This window comes from Haplochromis burtoni, unplaced genomic scaffold (genome assembly GCF_018398535.1).
Source record: "Haplochromis burtoni strain Fernald_Lab_line unplaced genomic scaffold, NCSU_Asbu1 Contig_1611, whole genome shotgun sequence".
NCBI lineage: Eukaryota > Metazoa > Chordata > Actinopteri > Cichliformes > Cichlidae > Haplochromis > Haplochromis burtoni.
The window spans coordinates 9,285-31,345 of NW_024583972.1; the positions used below are offsets into that span (position 1 = coordinate 9,285).

Consider the following 22,061-nt stretch of genomic DNA (forward strand, 5'->3'; position numbering starts at 1 on the left):
AAAAAAGGTATTCTTTTCTTTTTCATTTGGGTTTCCAAAGACTTACTGGCCATCCATGAGGACGTCCACCTTCCGGTTATTGACTTTTCTGTCACATTTGTGTCTGTTCTGCTCAGTTGAAACAAGAAAAAGATACTGTTTGCTTCCAAATCTGATATTAGTTTCTTATTTTTGGTTTTCTCTTTTGTTATTACCGATTTCAACTTACTATGTCATCAATGGCATCTTTGACTGCTGTTATAGAAAGCACTACTATTAAGGCAAAACCTGTAGTAATCCATGAGAGAGAGGAGATTTGTGGGATCAACTGTCAACACACATACACACAAAGATTAACACACTCTTTCAGTGCATAGATAATATCTTTTCTTCTTCTTCTGCCTAGCAGTTCATATCCCCCGATGCAGGGTCTGCTGTTTTTCATGCTGTCCTCCACTTCTTCCTATCCAGGGCATCTTTTGGTGTAACATTCGCAGCCTTCATATTGTCTTTGATTCGGTCCATCCAGCGTTTTTTTGGTCTTCTTCGTGGCCTAATTGCTGGGCTGTCTTTGCGATGGAGTTCTTATCGCTACGGGCAACATGGCTGTACCATCGGAGCCTCGTCTCTCGCATCTTGTCTGTGATCGGTGTCACTCCCCATCATTTCCTAACGTCTTTGTTCCTCGCTCGGTCTAGTCGTGTGAGACCCAGAGGCCATGTCAGCATCTTCATCTCCATGGTGTGAAGGGCTTGTTTGTGCTTGGTCGTAGCTGGCCAGCACTCTGACCCATAGAGTGCCACTGGGCGCACGATCGACTTATAAACTTTCGCCTTAAGATAGATTGGCATTCTCTTGTTGCACAAGACTTATCTGACCTGGCACCACTTCATCCATGCTGTGATGACACAGAGTCTGGCGTCTGGTAGAGTTTCGCAGTCCGAGGTGACAAGGGACCCGAGGTACTTGAATTGGGCAACTTTAGTCAGCGGCTCGCCGTTGATAGTGATGGTACTGTTGGTCTGGGGGCCGCGTTCAAGGTACTCAGTCTTCTTGATGTTCAGGCACATGCCGTTTTCAGAGAGCCAATCTTTCCATGCTTGTGTTCAGGTTTGCAGGGCTAGGCAGTTTTTTGTTTCTGATAGACATACATCATCTGCATACAGTAGGCTCCATGGATGTGGTGATTGCAGACCAGCTGTCGCGGTGTCCATACAGAGGGTGAACAGCATAGATAATATCTTTTAAGATTCTTAAAAGTGAAAAACTTAACAGTTGCTTCATTTTATTTATGTATGTCATGTATGTTCACGCTTAATAACATTTGGAAAAAGCATTAAAAAAAATCGATTTATAAAAAAGCAAAAGAAAGTGCAAGTCCTTTCGCATTTTAAGTCAAATGAAGTTTGAAAAAGGTATGGTTGAATATAGAGAATGAACTCTGAATGCGGTTTTTGCATTGACATAACTATCTGCAGCATAAAATAACTATTTTTAAGCATGCAATTATTCTGACAAGGATGGCAACATGTCTACCTGAAGGATGAGCAGGAAGAGGAAGTAGGCATTAGCGAGCCTCTTGAACTGCTCAAAAAGATTAAGTGGCAGGAAGGTGAAGATGTTGTATTTGGAGGTCTTGATGGCATTGTTCTGAAGTTAAAGAAATCGACAGAGGAAAGTTACATGACTGATGTCAGTTTAACAAAAATCACTGTGATTTAATATTTAAATGTTTGTAATAAAGTTTTTTAATGTTTAATTTATATTTGGCAGACATACTAACAAAAAATCCTAAGATTTCTAGGATTGCACTATTAATTTCCTAAAATTTCCTATTTACTCAAAAATGGTCTTTGTGACACTTGACTTTCATTGTGACAGAGTAATCAAATCCAAACAAGCAAAGCATTGAGCTGAGGGTGTGTCCAAAGCTTCTCTTGTCATCTGCTGAATAGGCATGATAACATTTGTTTATATACTTACAGCATAGCGGAAAGATAGGTTGAAAGTGCTGTCATTAGCCCGCAAGCATCTCTCCTTCTCTGTGAGAGAGTAAAGCAGTCAGAGCAGGAGAGAGTTTATGCTACTGTATGTTACAGCAGTACTGAGGAAAGAAACTCAAATTTAATTTATGGAAACATTTCAGAGCTGTTAGTCCAGCAGCATTTTGAAATGTTCACTGCTTGCCACAAAAATAAATAAATAAAACTAAAACTGAGACAGCCGTACAGTAACTGAACAATGCAGTAAACTAGAGCAAAGTTTACGTGCATCTAATCTCACCTTCCTTATTTCCGTGTCCACACAAATGGCAAAAGTATGACAGCACAGTTCCCATCTTTAACTCAGGTTCTCCATGTTTTATAACCTGGAAAAACACACATTTCAGTCCTAATTAGTGAGTCATTTCTTTATTGGTATTATATGTCGATATAATAATAGAGTGTGTTTTTATAGCGCTTTTCGAGACCCTCAAAGCACTTTATATTTCCACTATTCACTCACTCTCACTGTTGGAGGCAAACCACAGTTGTAGCCACAGCTGCCCTGGGGCAAACTCACAGAAGCAAGGCTGCCATATCATGCCATTGGCCCCTCTGGCCATCACCAGGAGGTGAAGTGTCTTGCCAAGGACACAACAACCAAGATAGACAGAGCTGGGGATCAAACTGGCAACCTTCCGGTTACAAGATGAGCTTCCCAAGCCCCTGAACCACGGTCACCCAATGGATATAAAAACCAAAAGGGGAAACTGTGGCAAAAGCAAGAGGGAACCAGTTGCTATAATATTTAAGGATTAATAGTGAAAAGGTGGAGCTGTTTAAGATGTACAGCACACCTCGTAAATTGGATATGAGGGAAAGACAGATGCAAAACATCCCAAAAATAATAAATCTGAGGTTTCACAACACTCAAAATATCTCTCCATCAATCTATAGATAGACAGCCATCAGTCACATACTTGTCAAAATTTCCACTCCTCCCCATTTTATCAGTTCTCCAAAGCTGTAAAGATATAGTGCAACTCCCTTTCAACTCTTTGTACTATAGTTAAATTTAAGAGGTAACAATCCCTAACTACACAGATAGAGATAAAGATTCATCCTTGACCATTTGACTTGTTCAGTAATCAGCCCATAATAATATGCAGGTATTGTATTTTTCAGGAATTGTTGTGGATAAATGTTTTTCAGTGAGACATAAAAAATATGAATTGATCACAGGGCAATATAAAAAATATAATTAACTGCTTCACTTTTCAGTGGTCAAATGCTACCTAATTTGTTAAGAAGAAAAAACAAATTTATCCATGAGCCATGAAAAAATCAAGAAGCCCTCTTTTGGCAGGTTTCATTTGATCCTTCTTCTTCCACTTGCAAAAATATTAAATAGGTCTGAATTACTGTAAACCTAAATTGATTTAAATGGTTCTTGATAAGAACTAATAAAATGCAGCATTTTCTAATAGTTTTTTTAAAGTCTGAAAGCGAATGAAAATCAACCACATACCTCAAACAAAAATATGATTTCTTTTGTCTTCTGGGTCCTGCTTGCAAGCAGACACAGGTGCTTGAATTTTAAGATTTCAACCCTCCTTTTACTTCCGTCTTTGAAAAAATAAATCCAAGTTTTTGTCTCTTCAGTGCATGGAAGGCCAGTTTAATCCTAAAAAGAGAAAGGAGGATCAACTGAGTCTTCTAGCAGGATAAAAGTCAACAGGAACAACAGGTGAGATGTTGTAGTTGCACCTACAGTAGAAGTTTTGGGCACATGAAACTAACTGCTAAGAGGTTATGTAAACCGTTCAGTGTTCGTTGGACTTGAGCAGGTGCAGGACGGGAAAGGCACTAAAACAATAGTAAAGCCGAAGTGCTCCAGCCAATCAGAGGGAATGTTATCACATGAGGTATAAAAATGGCGTGATGTGTATATATATACATATATATATAAATATATATATATATACATATATATACATACATATATCATATACACATATATACATACATATATATATATATATATATATACATATATATAATATATATATATATACACATATACATATATATATATATATATATAGATATATATAATACTATATATATACTATATATATATATATATATATATATATCACATATACTAGGTAAGTTTGTAATATCCACATGCCTTGCCCTGGCCCAATGCCAGCTGTCTACCCACATCATTTCGGTCGGATTCCCAGACCAGCCTCTCTCAAAGCGGATATGACTAGTAAACTGAGACCCATTGTGCTATGGTCGGCATCATTCCAGCTTGTTTACATTATCGACCTTACAGTCACAGGTGAGGATGCAGAATTCACAGCCGATGTACAACAGTGCACCTGGAAATTGAAGATCCAACTATACAGTCAAAATAAGCTGCAGAGGATTTGTACACATGTCATCAGAGCTTTTCTGGGAGTGGGAATGTTAGTCAGTGGCTCTGACTCAAAAAAAAAAAAAGAACTCTAATTGGGCCTCAACTGTGAAAAGAGCATAACATTTGCCGGATGTCTGGAACGTTCTGGAGATACTGTGTGCCTATCAGTGAAATCTTGAAGAAGGGATTCCCTTGCACCCACTCGACAACCCAGAAAAGTGTCACAAGCGGACTGCTCCATAGAGTTTAAGCTGCAGATTTCTCACATGCAACGAAGGGATATAAACACCTAGTGCTATGAACAAACTAACCTATTATCATACATACTTTTCGTACTACATAACTTTACATCCACACATCAGCAACAAGTCCATTTTTTGAATGTTTGTGGCAAAATCTGGAAAAACATGAGATAACAACTAAATTCAAACATTTTCCTCTAATTTATACATATAAAGACCACATCCTTACACCTCTTTTTAAACTTCTTTATCATTTGACAGAGCTTCAGTTTTGATAAGCATACTTTTAATTGCCACCAACTTGGAGCTTGCTGATCCTTAACAAAGAAGGCATCTGGAACTGCTGAGGCATTATCCACAGTGAGCAGTAATGAGAATAAAACTGAGGGACCAGTTCTTTTACTGAGGGCATCAACTGTTCTAATCTGGTCTAAATGTGTAGATACAATGCAACAATGAAAACAGATCCACAAGTCTGAGCTTTGTGATTCAACACTTCCTGATAAGTTGATAAAACCACACATTTATTTCAAAGAATTTCTGTCTTGGTTCATGTTGTCTTTGAAACAGAATTAATTATTCATTGCATAGTGTGTGACTGAAGTACACATAAGTAAATTCAGCAGGATGGGACAGATAGAAGTAAATAAATAAGTTCAACAAAAAGTCGAGAAACTAGTGAAATAAAGCTGTTGTCAAATTCATGTAACTGATGAAAGGAAACCTTGGCCTGTTGAGGGATACAGTCAGGAACTATAACAACCTTTTCAACATCTCCAGCTGCGGAAATGTTTTGGTCTCGATTGATTAAGTCAATAAAAGACAGCAAAGTGAAAGAGTCAATTTTGAAGGGCTTTATTAACCAACACAGTGTGAAAACAGTGTATGAGTTCAGAGTTCACAATCCTTGTGTGTCATTAACTGCTTTTACTGTGTAGAGTGTCAACAAAGAGGAAGCTCACACATACACTACTTCTGTGTTTTTCCATAAACAAATAAATTACAGCTCAACTGACTGCTGATGATCAGCTGGAACTAGAAAAAGCAATTTATTACTCAGAGAGTCTGAGCAAAGTCTTAACATGATGAAGAAAATTAATACAGCCATCCTGAACCATGGTCCAATGATTTAACAACTGTTAATGACTATAATCCACATCTGCTTGAAGCCTGGATTAGAAAATTAGATATCTGCTTTTTATACCAATCCCCTCTTCTAGAATTCAGTTCCTTGCTAAATATTTAAACACATTTTATTCTGGTTTTCTCTTTTAAAAATAAGGTTATGAAAAGGCAAAAAAAAACAAAAACAGTTACAGATATAAGACTAATAACTCGCTGTCCGCTGTGAACAATGTGACTGTAGTGGTGCCAGGTTAAGTTATACATTCATGAAGGACTGAATGTTAAATTATTAACACAGTATAATAATAATCCTCATGTAAATAACTACAGTGTATAAACTATACTAAACTATATATAATGTATAGTACAGTATTCAAGATCACTGCCTACACACAACTTTTTAGTATATACTTTGTATTAAAAATCAATAAAACTTCCTATATTTGTAATTTCTCAGCTATCTAGTTTGAAAACCTATTTCAAAACTAAGAAAAAACTAAACAAAACAAACTACATCTACCTTTTTTTATCCTAATCCACAAGCCAATTGTATTTGTAATGAAATTAACTAAAACCAGGGTAGGACATCTTTGCAAAATCTTCAAGTGTGCTTTAGAAACTGGCCAGTAATAATTCAAGTTGCACAATATGAAAATTGTACTTAATAAGTACAAAAATAAAAACAACCATTCTGAGGCAAACAACATTTTCACAGAGATATCAACATTCACACATTATAAGACACCATCTTTTCTTCAGTGCCAGGTTGAGTCCAGTGTTAGGAAAATAAAATACTGTCTGTGTTTCAGTCCCTGTGTGCTTCGGTTTTAGGGACTGTGACCCTGTGACTCCTCAGCTTCCTCAGCAATAGTGCGGTAGTGCTGTGGCTGATTTTGAAATATGGAAGAGTCTGTCTGGGTGAACAGAGGAGCTCTCTTGGTGGAGCGTTTCATCAGGAATTTTCTAGATGTTACTAGATCACCGTAGCCCTGGGAGTGAGAGAAGGCGTAACCTGACCGAGTACTATGCCTTCTCCGTAAGCGACGAGGTGCCGGTACAGGCAACTCCTCTGTACGCATCTTATACCTCACCTAGAAAAAAGAAACAAGGGATTTTTATTTTTTTTAAATGTAGACTTTTCACTATGGATACGTTACTTTCTGGTGTACAAGACAAAAGGGTTAATAGAAGACAAGATGCTTTTACATGCTGCCCCAAGTGTTTTTTTACCTTATCATTAATGGTAGGACGAAGCTGTATAAATATGAAGCGGAAAGCTACAACAGGCAGGATACAGAGAAGGAACGTCAGGAATATGGTGAGCCACACATTAGGCTGGTTCAGAGAGTTTCTTGTTGTGCCTGAAATCCAATAATGTCAGAATCACATAATGTTACAGTATTACAGTATATAAGAAAGTAACTTCACAAACTGCAAAAATGGATGATGAAATTTAAATACACAATCCCAGGATACAGCCAGCACAAATCTAACCTTTTTTGTCTAAATGCTAGTTCGCATAACCCTGTTTTAATGTACTCATGTCTCCTTTAAAGTACCAATATTTTAGAATAGAAAAAAACTCGATAACTTCATTAAATTAACATTAAAGTGGCAAACATACTAAATATAGTAAATGTACTTACCAATGAAGGGGAAAGAAGACGTGAACATATAAAACATGCCATTGCTGCACATGGTTAATGTGATGGAAAAGTAGGCCACCATGCTTCCCCACACAAAAAAATGGTTCACTGCTGTCCAGTAATAGGTGTCAAGACACAGCTGAAAAGTATTTACTTTTATCATTATTAATGTCCTGTGTACTTATTTCTTTACATAAACTCAAATTTAGAGACTGACATAGAATGGAAATGTTTCTGTTACAGCAGATTAGTCTGTAGACTAAGTAGCCTCTTTGTTAGGTACCCTCGGTTCAACTGTTTATTAACCAGCCAATCAAATGGCAGGAACTCAATGCTTTTGAACATGTACACGTGGTCAATACTACCTGCTGGAGTTTAGACTAAGCATCAGGGAGGTAAAAAAGCTAATTAAGTTACTTTGAATGCGGTGTGGTTTTGCGTGCTAGATTGGGTATTTCAGAAATTGCTGATCTACTGGCATTTTCCCACACAATTATCTCTAGGGTTTACAAGGAATAGTTCTATAAGAGAAACCATCCAGTGAGCAGCAGTTCTCTGGGCAAAGATTGTTGATGCCAGAGGAGAATTGACAAAATGCTTCGAGATGATAGGAAAGCAACATGGCAACCATGGCATACAGAAGAACAAAAGCATTGCCTGGTATCATAAATCTCAGTAACATTTGGATGGTAGGGTCAGAATCAACATTTGTATCAATACTTCAGGCCTTTTTTTGAAAATTTGCCATAATGAAAATGAGCAGTTCTGCAGGCAAAAAAGGCCCAAAGTGATAATAACCGCGTGCACCTAATAAAGTATCTAATGAGTGCACATGGATTTATGGTATAGAAATGCATAAAAAAAAACCATTAAATGCAATTTTTTCTCAAAGCAGTGCAGTTCACTGAAAAAAAACTGGAGGACAAATAATGTGGCAAAGTTTTGTGATTCTCTATGTTTTCACAATAAATATGTCATTTCCAAGCATGCCTCTGGTAACGAGAGCTGTATTTCTCACCTGTGTGTACACCACAATAAGCAGACAGGTCTGTGCCAATAAAGCAAAAGACTGATAGTCAGCAATCTCTTTTCCATCATCTCTGACTGTGTCATGCATGGAAGCCCATGGAATAAAAAAGAGGATTAAGGAACTGTAGCAGCTGTGCATTACACAGTTCACAAAAGCTTTCTTATTGAAGTATTGGTTCTTCTGGCCTGGAGCGTAGAGCTGAGGATGGTATAAACTCCAACGGTCATTTACATCCTGCACAAAACAAGTTTTAGTGAAAGAGATGAGAAAGCTCAGTGGACACAGAGACCTGACTATGAGACGATAATCTGGTTTATGTAAGTCAACCAAAAACTGATAGTTAATTGTAATCTACATACCTGGTCAAACAGACACATGCCAAGGACTGGAAGAGCTGTGTAAACCATATTGTAGAAGGTGATGAACCAGTCCTCATAAACAGTCTGTGAACAACCACAATGAACATTTAAGTACAACATAAAGAAAAGGTGAATGTGAATCAAGTTATTTGTTTCATTTGTCCTGCATCATTTGAAACTTTTTTGCATTTCTCTCATTGAGATTGATAAACACTTTATGTCCCATTACAAAAGCTACTTAAATTACATTATAGTATAGTTACAATACATATATCTCACCTGTGCAGAAAAACCACAAAAGAAGGCGTACCAGAATTGGACAAGCGTAAAAGTGAAATTCTTGTAAAAGAAATATCCAAGGAACTTGCACATGCGGATGTAGGACCAGCGGCCATGCACCAGCAGGAGGCGCTGAAGGTAACGGAACTGGGCAAAGGAAAAGTCGCTGGACAGCACTGCCTGCATGCCTTCCTGCCCACTGATACCTACACCAATATGAGCAACTGGCAGGCAGAAAAGGAAGCAAATAAAATACACAATAAAATACACAATATCAGCTACATATTTCCCAGCTGGATAGTTGTAATGAAAATACAGCTCTGTATATTGGTGACTTCACAGGTTACCCTTTATCATGCTGACATCATTGGCTCCATCCCCAATAGCAAGAGTGACAGCCTGCTTGTATTTCTTGACCAGCTGAACCACTTGGGCCTTCTGCAAAGGAGTGACCCTGCAGCAAATCACTGTCTGACACATGCATGCTGTCCTCAGCAGCTCCAACCTCAAGTTCTTCTCCAGTGCAAAAGCCTGATGATCAAGAAAAGAATTGATGGAGTTAGGTCATCTGTCAAGATTCTGTAGTGCAACCTTAAAACCTCAAGAGAATTCCATTCATTTCTACATTCATCTCTAAGTTTAAGAAACATGAGAAAATCAGGCTTTAAAAAAAAAAAACAATATGTATTTTCTGATCACACAGTGTGACCTCTACAGGTCAACTAGCAGGGGATTTTCAGCATTTGCTGACAATAGTAATATTGCTAAAAAGAAAAGAAAAAAAATCTTACCAGACTGTGCCCATTTATAATTAGTCCATAATCTCCATCCACCTTCTCATCCTGCATAGTCTCTGTCTTTTTAAGCCAAAACAGGCCTACTCGAGATTTAAACACAGATGGCTCCTCTGCTGCTTCAGGACACATTTTTCGTCGTGCATTCCTGAAAACATGAGGACAGAAAACATGACCTCATAAAAAGTTCACAATTCATTTGTTAACTATATTTTTCTTATAGACAACAATGAAGATATAAGATGAGCCTAAAGATTAACAGGCTAACAGTGTTTAATTTTAAAAAATATTTTCTATCCTCTTAATTGCCGATTTTAGACACATTTTGCCTTTAGTGGCCTCTCTTCTCCATTAAAAAGAGTGTCAAAAATATCTAAACCAACCTTTTGAGACGGACTGTATTTGCACACATTGTGTTTCCATTTATACAATTATTATTTTATTTTTAATTCAATCAAACATGCACAACGCTGAGGATGACTTTGGTTTGACTGTACTTGTATTCAGTCATCAATCAAACCACTCATCCATTTTGGCACTTATCAGCGACAGTAGTCTAAGTAGACATGTCAAAACCTCCCTTACAATGGCCACATCTTCTACCTCTTGTAAGTGCACAAGGAGGTATTGCCAAGCCAGCTGTTCTGAATCTCCCCCACAGCATCCTAAGAAGTCTGAACCCATACACCCTTCAGAAGTAGCTTATTCCCATTCCTTGTAACCACAATCTTAATTTTTCACATTACTACCCACCGTGGAGGAACATAGATGATGGTAGGAATGTTCAATCCCAACCTAGTAACCACAACCATGTAAGGCATGGATGTCGAGCTTTGGTTTTAATGGTTGTGATGAGTTATACAGAATTTACAGAGGGGTAGCATGAAATTATCCCTTGCCACCCCAAGTGCCACCCCAGTTTTGCATATGACAGTGTTGTTTATTAAAATAAGATAGCATTAACATTTTGAGCGTAGTTACAGTCAACGGTGAAAATAAACGCTAAAACTGAATATATTGCATAGTGTTACCCCCCTCCACCATTAACAAATGGTTCAGCCCATAGCAGGACCGACTTTTTTCTTGATTTCAGTAGCAAGCGATGCTTGCGATTGTGCCAGAGCACATTTTGAACTAGTGATGGTAAAATTTATTCTTTTTACTGAATTGAATTTTAATGAGTCACTCACCAAAGTGAATCGGGTTTTTGAGTCATTTGAGTCACTGAGTCAGTTGACCAGAGAGTGCAAAAAATGTACATTTTCACTCAAACTGATGAGTGCTAAGATGAGTGATTCTAAAAGAAAACAACAATTTTTTATAGAGCAAAAAAGAGAAAAAATAATTTCTAAAGAGAACATTTGTTTATTTTTATTTTATTAGTATTTTCCTTAAATGTGTCAAATATATATTTTCTCATCTAAATGTCCACTGAGCTGTGAGCCAGGGGGCGGTAATGCGACTTAACATTGGTTGCCAACCAAGAAGAAGAAGAAGCTGTGAGCCAGGAGGGGAGAGAGAGAATAGAGTTAACTGGAGATCACATACAACAAATGTCAAGTGTCACAATCAAGACAACTCTTTGCATTTACCACTTACCAATGAACATAAAAGTTGTTGTATAATTTGCATGTTATGACTGAGATACAAAGCATCAGTTGTACATAAATTGATAGCTAAAATATCACTAAAAAATTTTGTTGAATAAATCTGAAGTTGTAGGCAATTATTAGTGAACATCCTAGAAATCTTAGGATTTTACTGTACCTTGTTGCTGTGTCTGCGTAGAAAACAAAAATGAAACTTTAACATTACATTACAAACATTTAAATATTAAATCACAGTGATTTTTGTTAAACTGACATCAGTCATGTAACTTTCCTCTGTCAATTTCTTTAACTTCAGAACAATGCCATCAAGACCTCCAAATACAACATCTTCACCTTCCTGCCACTTAATCTTTTTGAGCAGTTCAGGAGGCTTGCTAATGCCTACTTCCTCTTCCTGCTCATCCTTCAGGTAGACATGTTGTCAGAATGAATTGCATGCTTAAAAATAGTTATTTTATGCTGCAGATAGTTATGTGAATGCAAACACTAGCTTATAAAACAATCAGAGTTCAAACTCCACATTGAACACCATCTTTTTAAAATGTAATTTGATTTTAAAATTAGAAATGACACAAATTTTCCTTCTTTATCAAATAATTTTTTTCAACACATTATTTAATGTAAACCATACACTGAAATGAGCTTTAAGGCTTTCAGTTTTCAGATTCTTAAAAGCTCAATTATCAATTTATTAAAACTGCATATGTAACTGTGTGTGTGTTTGTGTGTGTGTGTGTGTTGACAGTTGATCCCACAAATCTCCTCTCTGCCATGGTTCACCACAGCTGTCCCTTTGATATTGGTGCTGTCAATAACAGGAGTCAAAGATGCCAGTGACGATATAGTACGTTGAAATTATTATTAGCAATAGAGAGATCCTGCTCATTATGAAAACCAAAAATAAGAAACTAATATCAGATTTGGAAGCAAACAGTATCTTTTTCTTGTGTCAACTGAGCAGAACAGACACAAATGTGACGGACAAGTGAATAACCGGAAGGTGGACGTCCTCATGGATGGCCAGTAAGTCTTTGGAAACCCAAATGAAAAAGAAAAGAATACCTTTTTTATGAAGAATTATGCTGTTTTGGATTCATTTCTGTGTTGTATGCCTTTGTTCCCTTCCCTGACAGACTCAAAAATGAAAAATGGATGAATGTTCAGGTTGGGAACATAGTCAAACTGGAGAATAATGAGTTTGTCACAGTAAGTTTGGGGAGGCTATAGTAAAGATTTGAAGCAAGTGAAAGAAATTCATTTCAAAAGTAAGTTCCAAACTAAACTCAGTGCTTTTATTTCTTAGGCAGACCTTCTGTTGCTGTCTAGCAGTGAGCCCCTTAATTTAGTTTATGTGGAAACAGCTGAACTAGATGGGTAAGTGTGCTGTACTGTGGTGTTTGTATGCTAGGTTGACACTAATGTCTGACACTGTCTTGGATTTTCCTTGGTCTCCCCCAGAGAAACCAATCTGAAGGTGAAACAGGCTCTGACTGTAACTGGAGAGCTGGGAGACGACATTGAGGCACTCGCTGCCTTTAATGGTGAGAATCTCAATGAAACAACACACAGTCTGATTTTCAAAAGTGAAACCTGGTTCTGTCATTGGGAAATGTCATAGGGGAGAAAAACAAAGAGTTTTTTGATAAAGTAGTATTTCACCTGTTTAAGCTTCTACTGAGTGATTACATTTTCTCACATCTGTGTAGGTTTTCAGTCATCCAGGTCATGGTAGTCTAAGAATCTTGGAAAGAAAGCGACTGGGCTTCTTTACGTTTCTTGAAACTTAGACGTCCAGTCGCTTTCTTTCCATGCATATCCTCATGTATTGCTTTTCTCTACCAATGTAAAAAGCAGATCCTGGGTTTTATTTATTTGTTGTTTGTTTGTTGCTTACTTGAATAGATCTGTTTACATTCACTAGCCACTTCATTAGGTACACCTGCACACCTGCTAATTAATCTAATCAGCAAATCATTTTAACATGTGGACAGGGTTAAAATGATCTGCAGAAGTTCAAACTGGCTATCAAATTAGGTAGAATGTAGATTAAAGGGACTTTGAACGTCACATGGTTGCTGGCGCCAGATGAGTCTGAGTATTTCAGAAAACTGATGACCTGCTGGGATTAACCCACATCTGTAGGTTTCCAGAGAATGGTCCACAAAAGAGAAGACATCCAGTGAGCAGCCGTTCTGTAGGCGAAAATCCCTTGTTGATACCAGAGGTCGGAGGAGACTACACAGACTGCTTCGAGCTGTCCTCTAACTATCCTGTGAACTGTTTAGAATTATTTGCTGACACTGATTTCTGTTTCTCAGGTGAAGTGCGATGTGAACCTCCCAATAACCGTCTAGACAAGTTCAAAGGGACTCTGACTTTGAATGGAGAAAGATATGCCTTAGACAACGACAAAGTGCTGCTCAGAGGCTGTACTCTCAGGAACACTGACTGGTGCTTCGGTCTGGTCATCTTTGGAGGTACACTGTGCACTGCAACTGTGTACAATTTGCAGTTTGAGTGATGTTTTTTTGGTCTAGCCTTTATTGTTTACTCTGATAATAATGTTTGAAGTTGTACATTGTTGTACTAGAGCAGGAAGGAGATGCAGCGAAGGTGTGCAGAAGAAAATCTGACACTAATAATCCTTTCCAGGTCCTGACACTCAAACTGATGCAGAACAGCGGGAAGTCAATATTCAAACGGACAAGCATTGATCACCTGACGAATATCCTGGTGTTATGTGTGAGTTTACACAAGCACAAATACAAAGAAAGTCACACAAAGTCTCAGCTTATAGATATAGAACTTAAAGACAGTGATTTGTTTTTCACCTGAGTGACAAGAGTAATATTGTTTGAATAATCAAGAAGTCTGATGTTTTCATTCCATCAGATCTTTGGTTTCCTGGCATCTATGTGCTCCATTTTGACCATTGGCAATGCAATCTGGGAAACAAATGAGGGCTCTGTCTTCACTATGTTTCTTCCTCGTGAACCGGGCATTGATGCTCCTCTCTCATCATTCCTCATCTTCTGGTCTTATGTCATTGTCCTTAACACAGTGGTACCAATTTCACTTTATGTCAGGTAAGTTTCACACAAAAATGATGAAACCAAAAAACAACCAAAGTTGGTTTGAACACTTGAGACTTGTGCTAATATGTATCACATTTTGAAATTTTACCAATTTGTGCTACATTGTTAGCGTGGAGTTCATTCGTCTGGGAAACAGCTTCTTCAATAGACTGGGACAGGAAGATGTACTATCCTAAGAATGATACTCCAGCTCAGGCAAGAACCACCACACTCAGTGAGGAGCTAGGCCAGATTAAATACATCTTCAGTGACAAGACTGGCACTCTGACACAGAACATCATGACTTTCAACAAGTGCTCCATTAATGGAAAAGCTTACGGTGAGCAGCTTTGCTTGTGTAAAAAGTTAGTACGAGGCAAATGGAAACATAACATTGGTAAATGATTTTTTACAGTATATTTATCTTATATTCAGGAGACCTCTATGACTTCTCTGGAGAAAGAGTGGAAATTACAGAGGTGAGAGGAAAATGCATGATTGTTAGTTTTTAAAGAAAGTATTGATCCAACTTTGTTGTTTTGGCTTTTCTTGCAGAGGACAGAGAGAGTGGACTTCTCCTGGAACAATCTGGCTGATCCAAAGTTCAGCTTTCATGACCACAGTCTGGTGGAGATGGTGAGAAGTGGAAACCCTGAGACTCAGGAGTTCTTCCGCTTGTTATCCCTGTGTCACACTGTCATGCCTGAGGAAAAGAAAGAGGGTGAGGGGTCCTCTAAAAGACATCTTCATTTCATTTACATTTCAGGAGAATTTCGAAATATTCTTGGAGTCTATTTAAAAACTCCAAATTCAGTGCAATAAAAGACATACAGGTACATGGAAATGTGCTCCACCATGCAAATGTTCAAATTTTACCCTTATATGCCAATTAAATTGTCATCTCTGTTTTACCTGGTAGGAGAGCTCAATTATCAGGCTCAGTCACCTGATGAAGGCGCTCTGGTGACTGCTGCAAGAAACTTTGGATTTGTGTTCCATCACGCACACCAGAAACCATCACAGTAGTAGAGATGGGCAAACAAGTCATCTACGAACTTCTGGCCATTCTGGACTTAGTAATTGAGGAAGAGGATGTCAGTGATAGGTGAGATAAGGTGTCAACCATACTTATTTTGGCCACACTTCATATATTCAGAAGTACATTTCTCATTTCTGCATGACATTACGTCAAACTTTCTAACTTTCCCTGTCACTTCCAGTGCGCAGCCCAGAGGGGAAGTTGACTCTATACTGCAAAGGTGCAGACACCATGATCTTTGAAAGACTGCACCCCTCCTGTAACAAACTGATGGAAGTAACCACTAACCACCTCAATGTGAGTGATCCAAAGCATATAAAAGTAGCTTGAAGCTAAATCAATGAAATTTTAATATAATTCAATGTAATTTAACATTTGACTTCTTTCGATTATCAAACAAAAACAGGAGTATGCAGGTGATGGCCTCCGTACACTTGCTCTGGCATATAAGGACTTAGACAAGACCTACATGATAGATTGGAAACATCGCCAACATGAGGCCAGTGTTGCCATGGAGGGACGTGAAGAAAAACTTGATGAACTTTATGAAGAGATAGAGAAAGATATGATGGTTAGTACATGTGCTGAAAACTTTGTCACATCGCTAGATCATCTGACAGACCAATTTGCTGCTTGATGACCTACTGATAGTTTTCCAGAAATTATATGTACCAGGGATGTCAAATTAATTTCACATCGGGGGGAAATATAGCCCAATTTCATCTTAAATGGGCTGGACCAGTCAAACTCTGCTTGTCTCCAGTCAATGTTAATAAGTTTAACTATACATTTTACCTTGAGATATCTTACAATAAAAAAAGAAGTTCAATTTCAACACCTCAGATTTTCTTACATGATTGTGGCGGGGTGTGGTTTGCGATACTGCTGCAGGGGCGATTGACCCACCTGCGTGGCATCTGCAATCACGCCTAGCTGCTTAAAAGTTAGGAGTTCTGGTAAATGCTGTTGTTTTTGTGGTAATGTTGAGCTGGCAGCAGGAGAGCTGCAGCTCAGTGTGTGTTTGCACAGCAACCGTGTGAGTGTTAATAAAGTATGCTGAAGATCATGTTCATGCCATCGGGTCTGCCATGGTCATTTACAATGATAAGAAATGCTTCTGTAGTAAATGAAAGAAATCTATCAGTATAAATCTTTGAGCTTAAATTGTAAGACGTGAATGTGTAAAGGTACAGAAGAATTCTGGTGGTTTGTTTTCCCAGAATGTCCTTCAGAATGCCATCCTTTTCATCCTTTTTCCAAAGTTGTTTCCAGATTAAAGTATTTGCCAAGCTGATTCTGGCACCTGGGTTCGTTTGACACCCCAGCTTTAGATTGTGCACTAATGTCACAGCGAAACCAGCATAATTTGTGATAAATGTATAAATCACAACTACATCTGTGGCTTTAGCTGTTGGGAGCGACAGCTGTGGAGGACAAGTTGCAAGATGGTGTACCACAGACCATTGAGCAACTGGCTAAAGCTGACATCAAAATCTGGGTGTTAACTGGAGATAAGCAAGGTCAGTGTCACTTTATGTTTCTTCTTATTTAAGCTTTGTTTTGTAGATTTAAGATTTATTGATTGAAAATTATTTTACTGTTCAACAGAGACAGCAGAAAACATTGGCTATTCCTGTAACATACTAAGAGGGGAGATGAAGGATGTCTTTGTTGTCTCAGCCAACACTGCTGAAGGAGTCAAAGAGGAGCTACAGTGAGTCGGTTAGAAACAGATAAGGATCAACTGTCAATCAGAGGCTTTTTCATCATACAATTAATGATGTCAGTTGTCAGTTTATGAATTTCAGTAAACTTAAATTAACTAGAACAGCACGAACAGGAACTCAACCATTTGAGGCTTGATTCATCAAGTTACTTTTCCTACAGCTGTAAGATAAATTTGTAGCTGTTGTTTTACAATATTTGTTTGTACAGTTTTCTCAGACAGGCATGAACATTTTCACACTTCTCTCTTGTTTCAAGTTCAAACCTTCATAGAAAAATAAGTCCATTATAATAGAATGAAACCGGTGCAAAACGTTTCGTCGACATTGTTGTGTTTGTTGGGGAGAAAACGTACAAAAAAACACTACAAATTTGACAAGCTGAACGCATTCTTTACTGTACAGGAGGCACGAGATTGATTGACAGTGGTCTACAGCCAATCAGGATGCACAACACAATGTGCTGTTTAAAGAAACAAACAAACAAAAAAAAACCCCCAAAAAAACCCCACCATGCAAAATTGCACAAAAAAAATCTGCGAAACAGTGAGGCCACGAAAGGTGAACCGCGTTATAGCGAGGGACCACTGTATATCAAAATTTGCTGCTTTACTTTGGGGCAGATCTAGAGAAATTTTCTTAGGGTGGCATGAGGGTGGAAAAGAAATCAAATAGGGTGGCAAAATCAAAGTCTTTTTTTTTTCTCCACACACATATGCAGGTGGTTACACATGGTTAAAATGATTTAAATGCAGTAAGTATACATGTTTTTCATATAAATATAGTCTATAACTTAATTATTGTCTGTATGCCCACATAATTAAACACTTTAGTTACATAAAACATGTGAGTTTTGATGTTATGTACTGTATAGCCTGTATAATAAATAAATATGTAGCCCAATAAGTATAAAATCCAGAAAGCTACACAACATGGGGCGGTTCATTTACAAACACAAGTCTAACTTAAGTTTCACACTGTTTTTTGTTAGAAAACAATCACATTGTTACATGCTTAAATTACACAAAATGTCAGAAATCTGCACTGTCATGAACAAAAATTTAAACCTAATTTTTCATGATTTGTTGGATTAACCCACTGAGGTCTGAAATACAACCGGCCATTTTTGACTCCTTTTGAGTTTACGTTTGTATTTCACCCTCAAATTGTTTCATTTTATTTTTTCCCCTTGCCTTGTTTGGTATCATTCTTTTCAGCTCAACTGAATTTAGTTGTTTTTTCACTGACTACTGCATTAGTATTACTGATCTGAAATCACAAAAAGAACTTAAAATCCTAGTGTGGCGGACCACCAGGTGGCTCCACTCACACCCAAGTTGAAGGGAAGTGCTGGGGTGGAGATTTTGGCGCTTACTATATGTGAAGTTCTGAGAGTCAGTTAATAAAGTTGGAGTGAGACACTGAGACCTCTCCTGTCGTTATTACATACCTCCACACTAGTAGTATTTTTTTTTAAAAAAACCACAGATATGTTGAGCAAATTTTTATAACTTGAAATGCAAATATAAATTGTACATTTTGTAAACATATACAACTATTTATCTAAAAATGCAGCCAATACACCTGCCGTTTTTTTCATTTTGTACAACCATTTAAAAATATTACTAAAACTAAAATGAGAGAACAATCAGGTGTGCAATAAGATGCCAAAATGTGTGGCCAGTAAAAAAGTTGTCCACCAAAGACAGAGAGAACAGCACAGGGATAAACCTGCAGGCCTGACAACAGGAGGTGTATCACTCCGCTGGTTTTCTACTTAGTGACAGTGTTTACGTTGCAAATGTGCCTTTGTGACATTCATTAGTGCCCTCACTGACACACAAAACAAAACGACTACACAACAGAACAACTACACAAGACAACACAACACACTAAGTATACACTCCACACTAAACGTCACAAATCTCCCACATCTAAAAACTCTCTCTCTCACTCGCTCGCTCTGTCTCGCTGCCGTTACCGTCACTCCTAAAACTTTTCCCTCTTCCTAAACAATCAAATCCCACGTGTTGACTTTTTTTAAATTGGTCGACATGGTACATTTTTCCACCGATAGGAAAGAGTGGCTTTTTCCCTTTCTTTACTGTTTTCGCGCTGTCCTTAGAAAACGCTTAAAACACACACACACAAGTACGACAGTTTAGAAAAAATGTGGCTTATATATATTATCATAACTCTGGATTTACTGGGCCTGTAATTAAAATTTAAAAACTTTCAAAATGGGCTGAAATAGAGACTCAGCGTGGCTGCAGCTTGTTGCTGTGTCTGTTTAAATCAGTCATGTGATTTGGAGGTGCAGCGTGTCCGTGGACCACAGAGGGTTAATAACACTCACCATCATTCCATTTCCAGAGTGTAACATCCAACCACCTGTGTGAAATCTGAAATTCCCATGTTGTTGTTGAAAATAGTGATGCACGAATCATGAACAAATCGTTCAATACTCGAGAATCACTTTACTGACTCGATGAATCATGATTCACAAGCCCAACTGACTCACTGACTCATCCCTGTTTCTGTTAGCAAACTAATTGCTTAGTAGAAATATATCTAGCTTATAATTAAAATTGTGGGGGAAAAACAAACAGTCCAGTTCTTAACAAAAATATTCTGCTCTGAACTGGAGAAATAACGCTCTGTAAAGCTACACAGCACATTTAGATACCCTCCTCTGGTAATCTACAGTAAGCGAATCACTCGCTACTGCTACAAACCAACTACGGTGGCCCCTAGAGACAAAGCACGTACAAACTCCAAAACACTTGCAAACTCCAAAAGCACTATGCAAATTCCAAAACACTTGCAAACTAAAAAACACATTGCAAACTCCAAAACACAACGGAAGTGCTCCAGGACGCTAGGGGCAGTGTTGAGCTCGATTTGCAAAATAAACGGCAAGTTTGTCTGTATGGGACGGTCTAGTCTCCGTCGCGCTTCCCAGGTTGCCTAGCAACCATGATACTAACCGCTGGAAACGTGTCATACAACTTGGTTTGACAGAAATGAGGGAGAACATATTTTGTTCATTTGTTTGTTTGTTTCTACAAGAGCTTTGTGTGATTTGATAAGTATCTGAGGCTGAGACCACAGGACAGTAAAACATGATTTTTGGGCTTCATTTCTGTACTGAACAGTTATTTCTAAGATTAGTTAGTAAATAAGAATTAGCTAGATGTTGTTCATGAGACTAAAGTCATATCACTTTGGTAATGTAAATATAATATGGCCAATATTATAGTTATTATATTAATCATTATTAGTATTACAGCAGTTGAACTGAACCGTGTCAAATACTGAGCTTCAGTAAAGATTCAAGTTGCATGTTATTTATATTGTCTATCACCTTAACTTCACTCAAAGACAAGTATCTTTGACAGTGTATATATAGTGTATTATATATAAGAGACAAATATTGTTCTTCTTCATGTTGGCATTACTAAATTTGGCTCATTGCTTACATATATTTATAAAAAGAAAATGTACAAGCTGTGATAACTGTTTCTGATAAATGAAGAGTAGACTGATATATGAAATATTCCTTTATTGGGTGAGAAAATCAGACCATGTCATAACTGCTTTAAGTCATACAGAATAGATATCAGAGCCTTAAACAGGCTGACTTCTGCTAAATGGGTCAAACTGGGCAGAAAGTATACAAACACATAACATCCTTATAGAATATGATGTAACACTATAGATCAACTTACCTCAGAAATATATAAAGCATATAAACAATTACAGCAATATGATGCAACAAACACAGCAGTGACTACTAATCCAAAATACTCAAAGCTTCATAGAACTGAACAAACATTTATTTTTAGCTCCATTCTGCTGCTGATACATACTTTAGGTTTCTGAAATTAAACTTGTTGCTGCCTTTCATAGTGTGTAACTTGAAGGCCCTGAGTACTTTCTCCCACACTGAAAACACTGGAATGATAAAATTATTTGAACATTACCTAATAAGACTGATTCAGGACAGACAATTAGTTATTTAACTTTTCTAGCAGTCCTTCACAAACAGGGAACAGTCTGTCTATTCTCTCCATCTGTCAGCTGCTGCTGGCTCTTCCTCCTCCTCTTCCTCACACACTGCTGAGTTTGTCCTGGTGGATCATCAGGGGTGCAAAGCCTCACAGATGATGTGCAGCAGTGGGTCCCTCAGTCTGTCCTCACTCTGGACACTTGCAGTCGTCACACATGGAAATCAAATGTGTGATAAGCTGCAGGATTCAAACACAAGTGTAACTTATAAACACATGTTCATACTTTTATTCCACAATCAGAGAGAAAGAAAAGAGAGAGAGTGCAGGACAGACAGACAGGTGACAGTCTCAGGTGTATACACTGCTACAAAACAGCACAAAAGAAGGAGGATTTAGTGTTTGTGTTATTACGACAAACAAGAAGAGTTCCCAGATGGTACAGTGGACACATGTGTGACTCCTGTGATTAAAGCATCTTTCTTTCAGCTTAACAGAGTGAACCGTCAGCTCGTTCAAACACACGTTAAAGTCCGTTTGGCTCGACACCACCGAACAGAGGCAGCAATATAACATAGCTAACATTAACAGTGCAGTGAGATCCTGCTTGTGCCGTCATATTCAGGACTGCAAACCGAGCAGCATCACTGACTTTCAGCTTGTTGTGTTTGTGGATATATGACTGACTTTAATTATCCACAAAATCATCACAATCTCTGTAAGATTAAGGTCGACTATATATATAT

At 37.9% G+C, this 22,061-nt stretch overlaps 1 protein-coding gene, 1 long non-coding RNA gene and 1 pseudogene across 2 annotated transcripts; 1 reads left to right on the forward strand and 2 right to left on the reverse strand.

Moving 5' to 3' along the window:
• Positions 1-1,515: 1,515 nt before the first annotated feature.
• Positions 1,516-2,332, reverse strand: LOC121813386. The gene is made up of 3 exons (XR_006053681.1): positions 2,263-2,332; positions 1,963-2,021; positions 1,516-1,629 (listed from the first exon to the last, which is right to left on the reverse strand). It is a non-coding gene; the product is annotated as an uncharacterized LOC121813386 (long non-coding RNA).
• A 3,110-nt stretch (positions 2,333-5,442) lies between these two features.
• LOC102289415 (probable phospholipid-transporting ATPase IM) lies at positions 5,443-10,987 on the reverse strand. The gene is made up of 8 exons (XM_014331283.2): positions 9,859-10,987; positions 9,415-9,598; positions 9,068-9,291; positions 8,789-8,872; positions 8,418-8,663; positions 7,400-7,538; positions 6,984-7,114; positions 5,443-6,844 (listed from the first exon to the last, which is right to left on the reverse strand). Exons 1-8 carry the CDS (start codon positions 9,991-9,993, stop codon positions 6,581-6,583), a joined length of 1,407 nt encoding a protein of 468 aa, XP_014186769.1. The 5' UTR covers positions 9,994-10,987; the 3' UTR covers positions 5,443-6,580.
• Positions 10,322-17,582, forward strand: LOC121813387 (annotated as a pseudogene).
• The last annotated feature ends 4,479 nt before the right edge of the window (positions 17,583-22,061 follow it).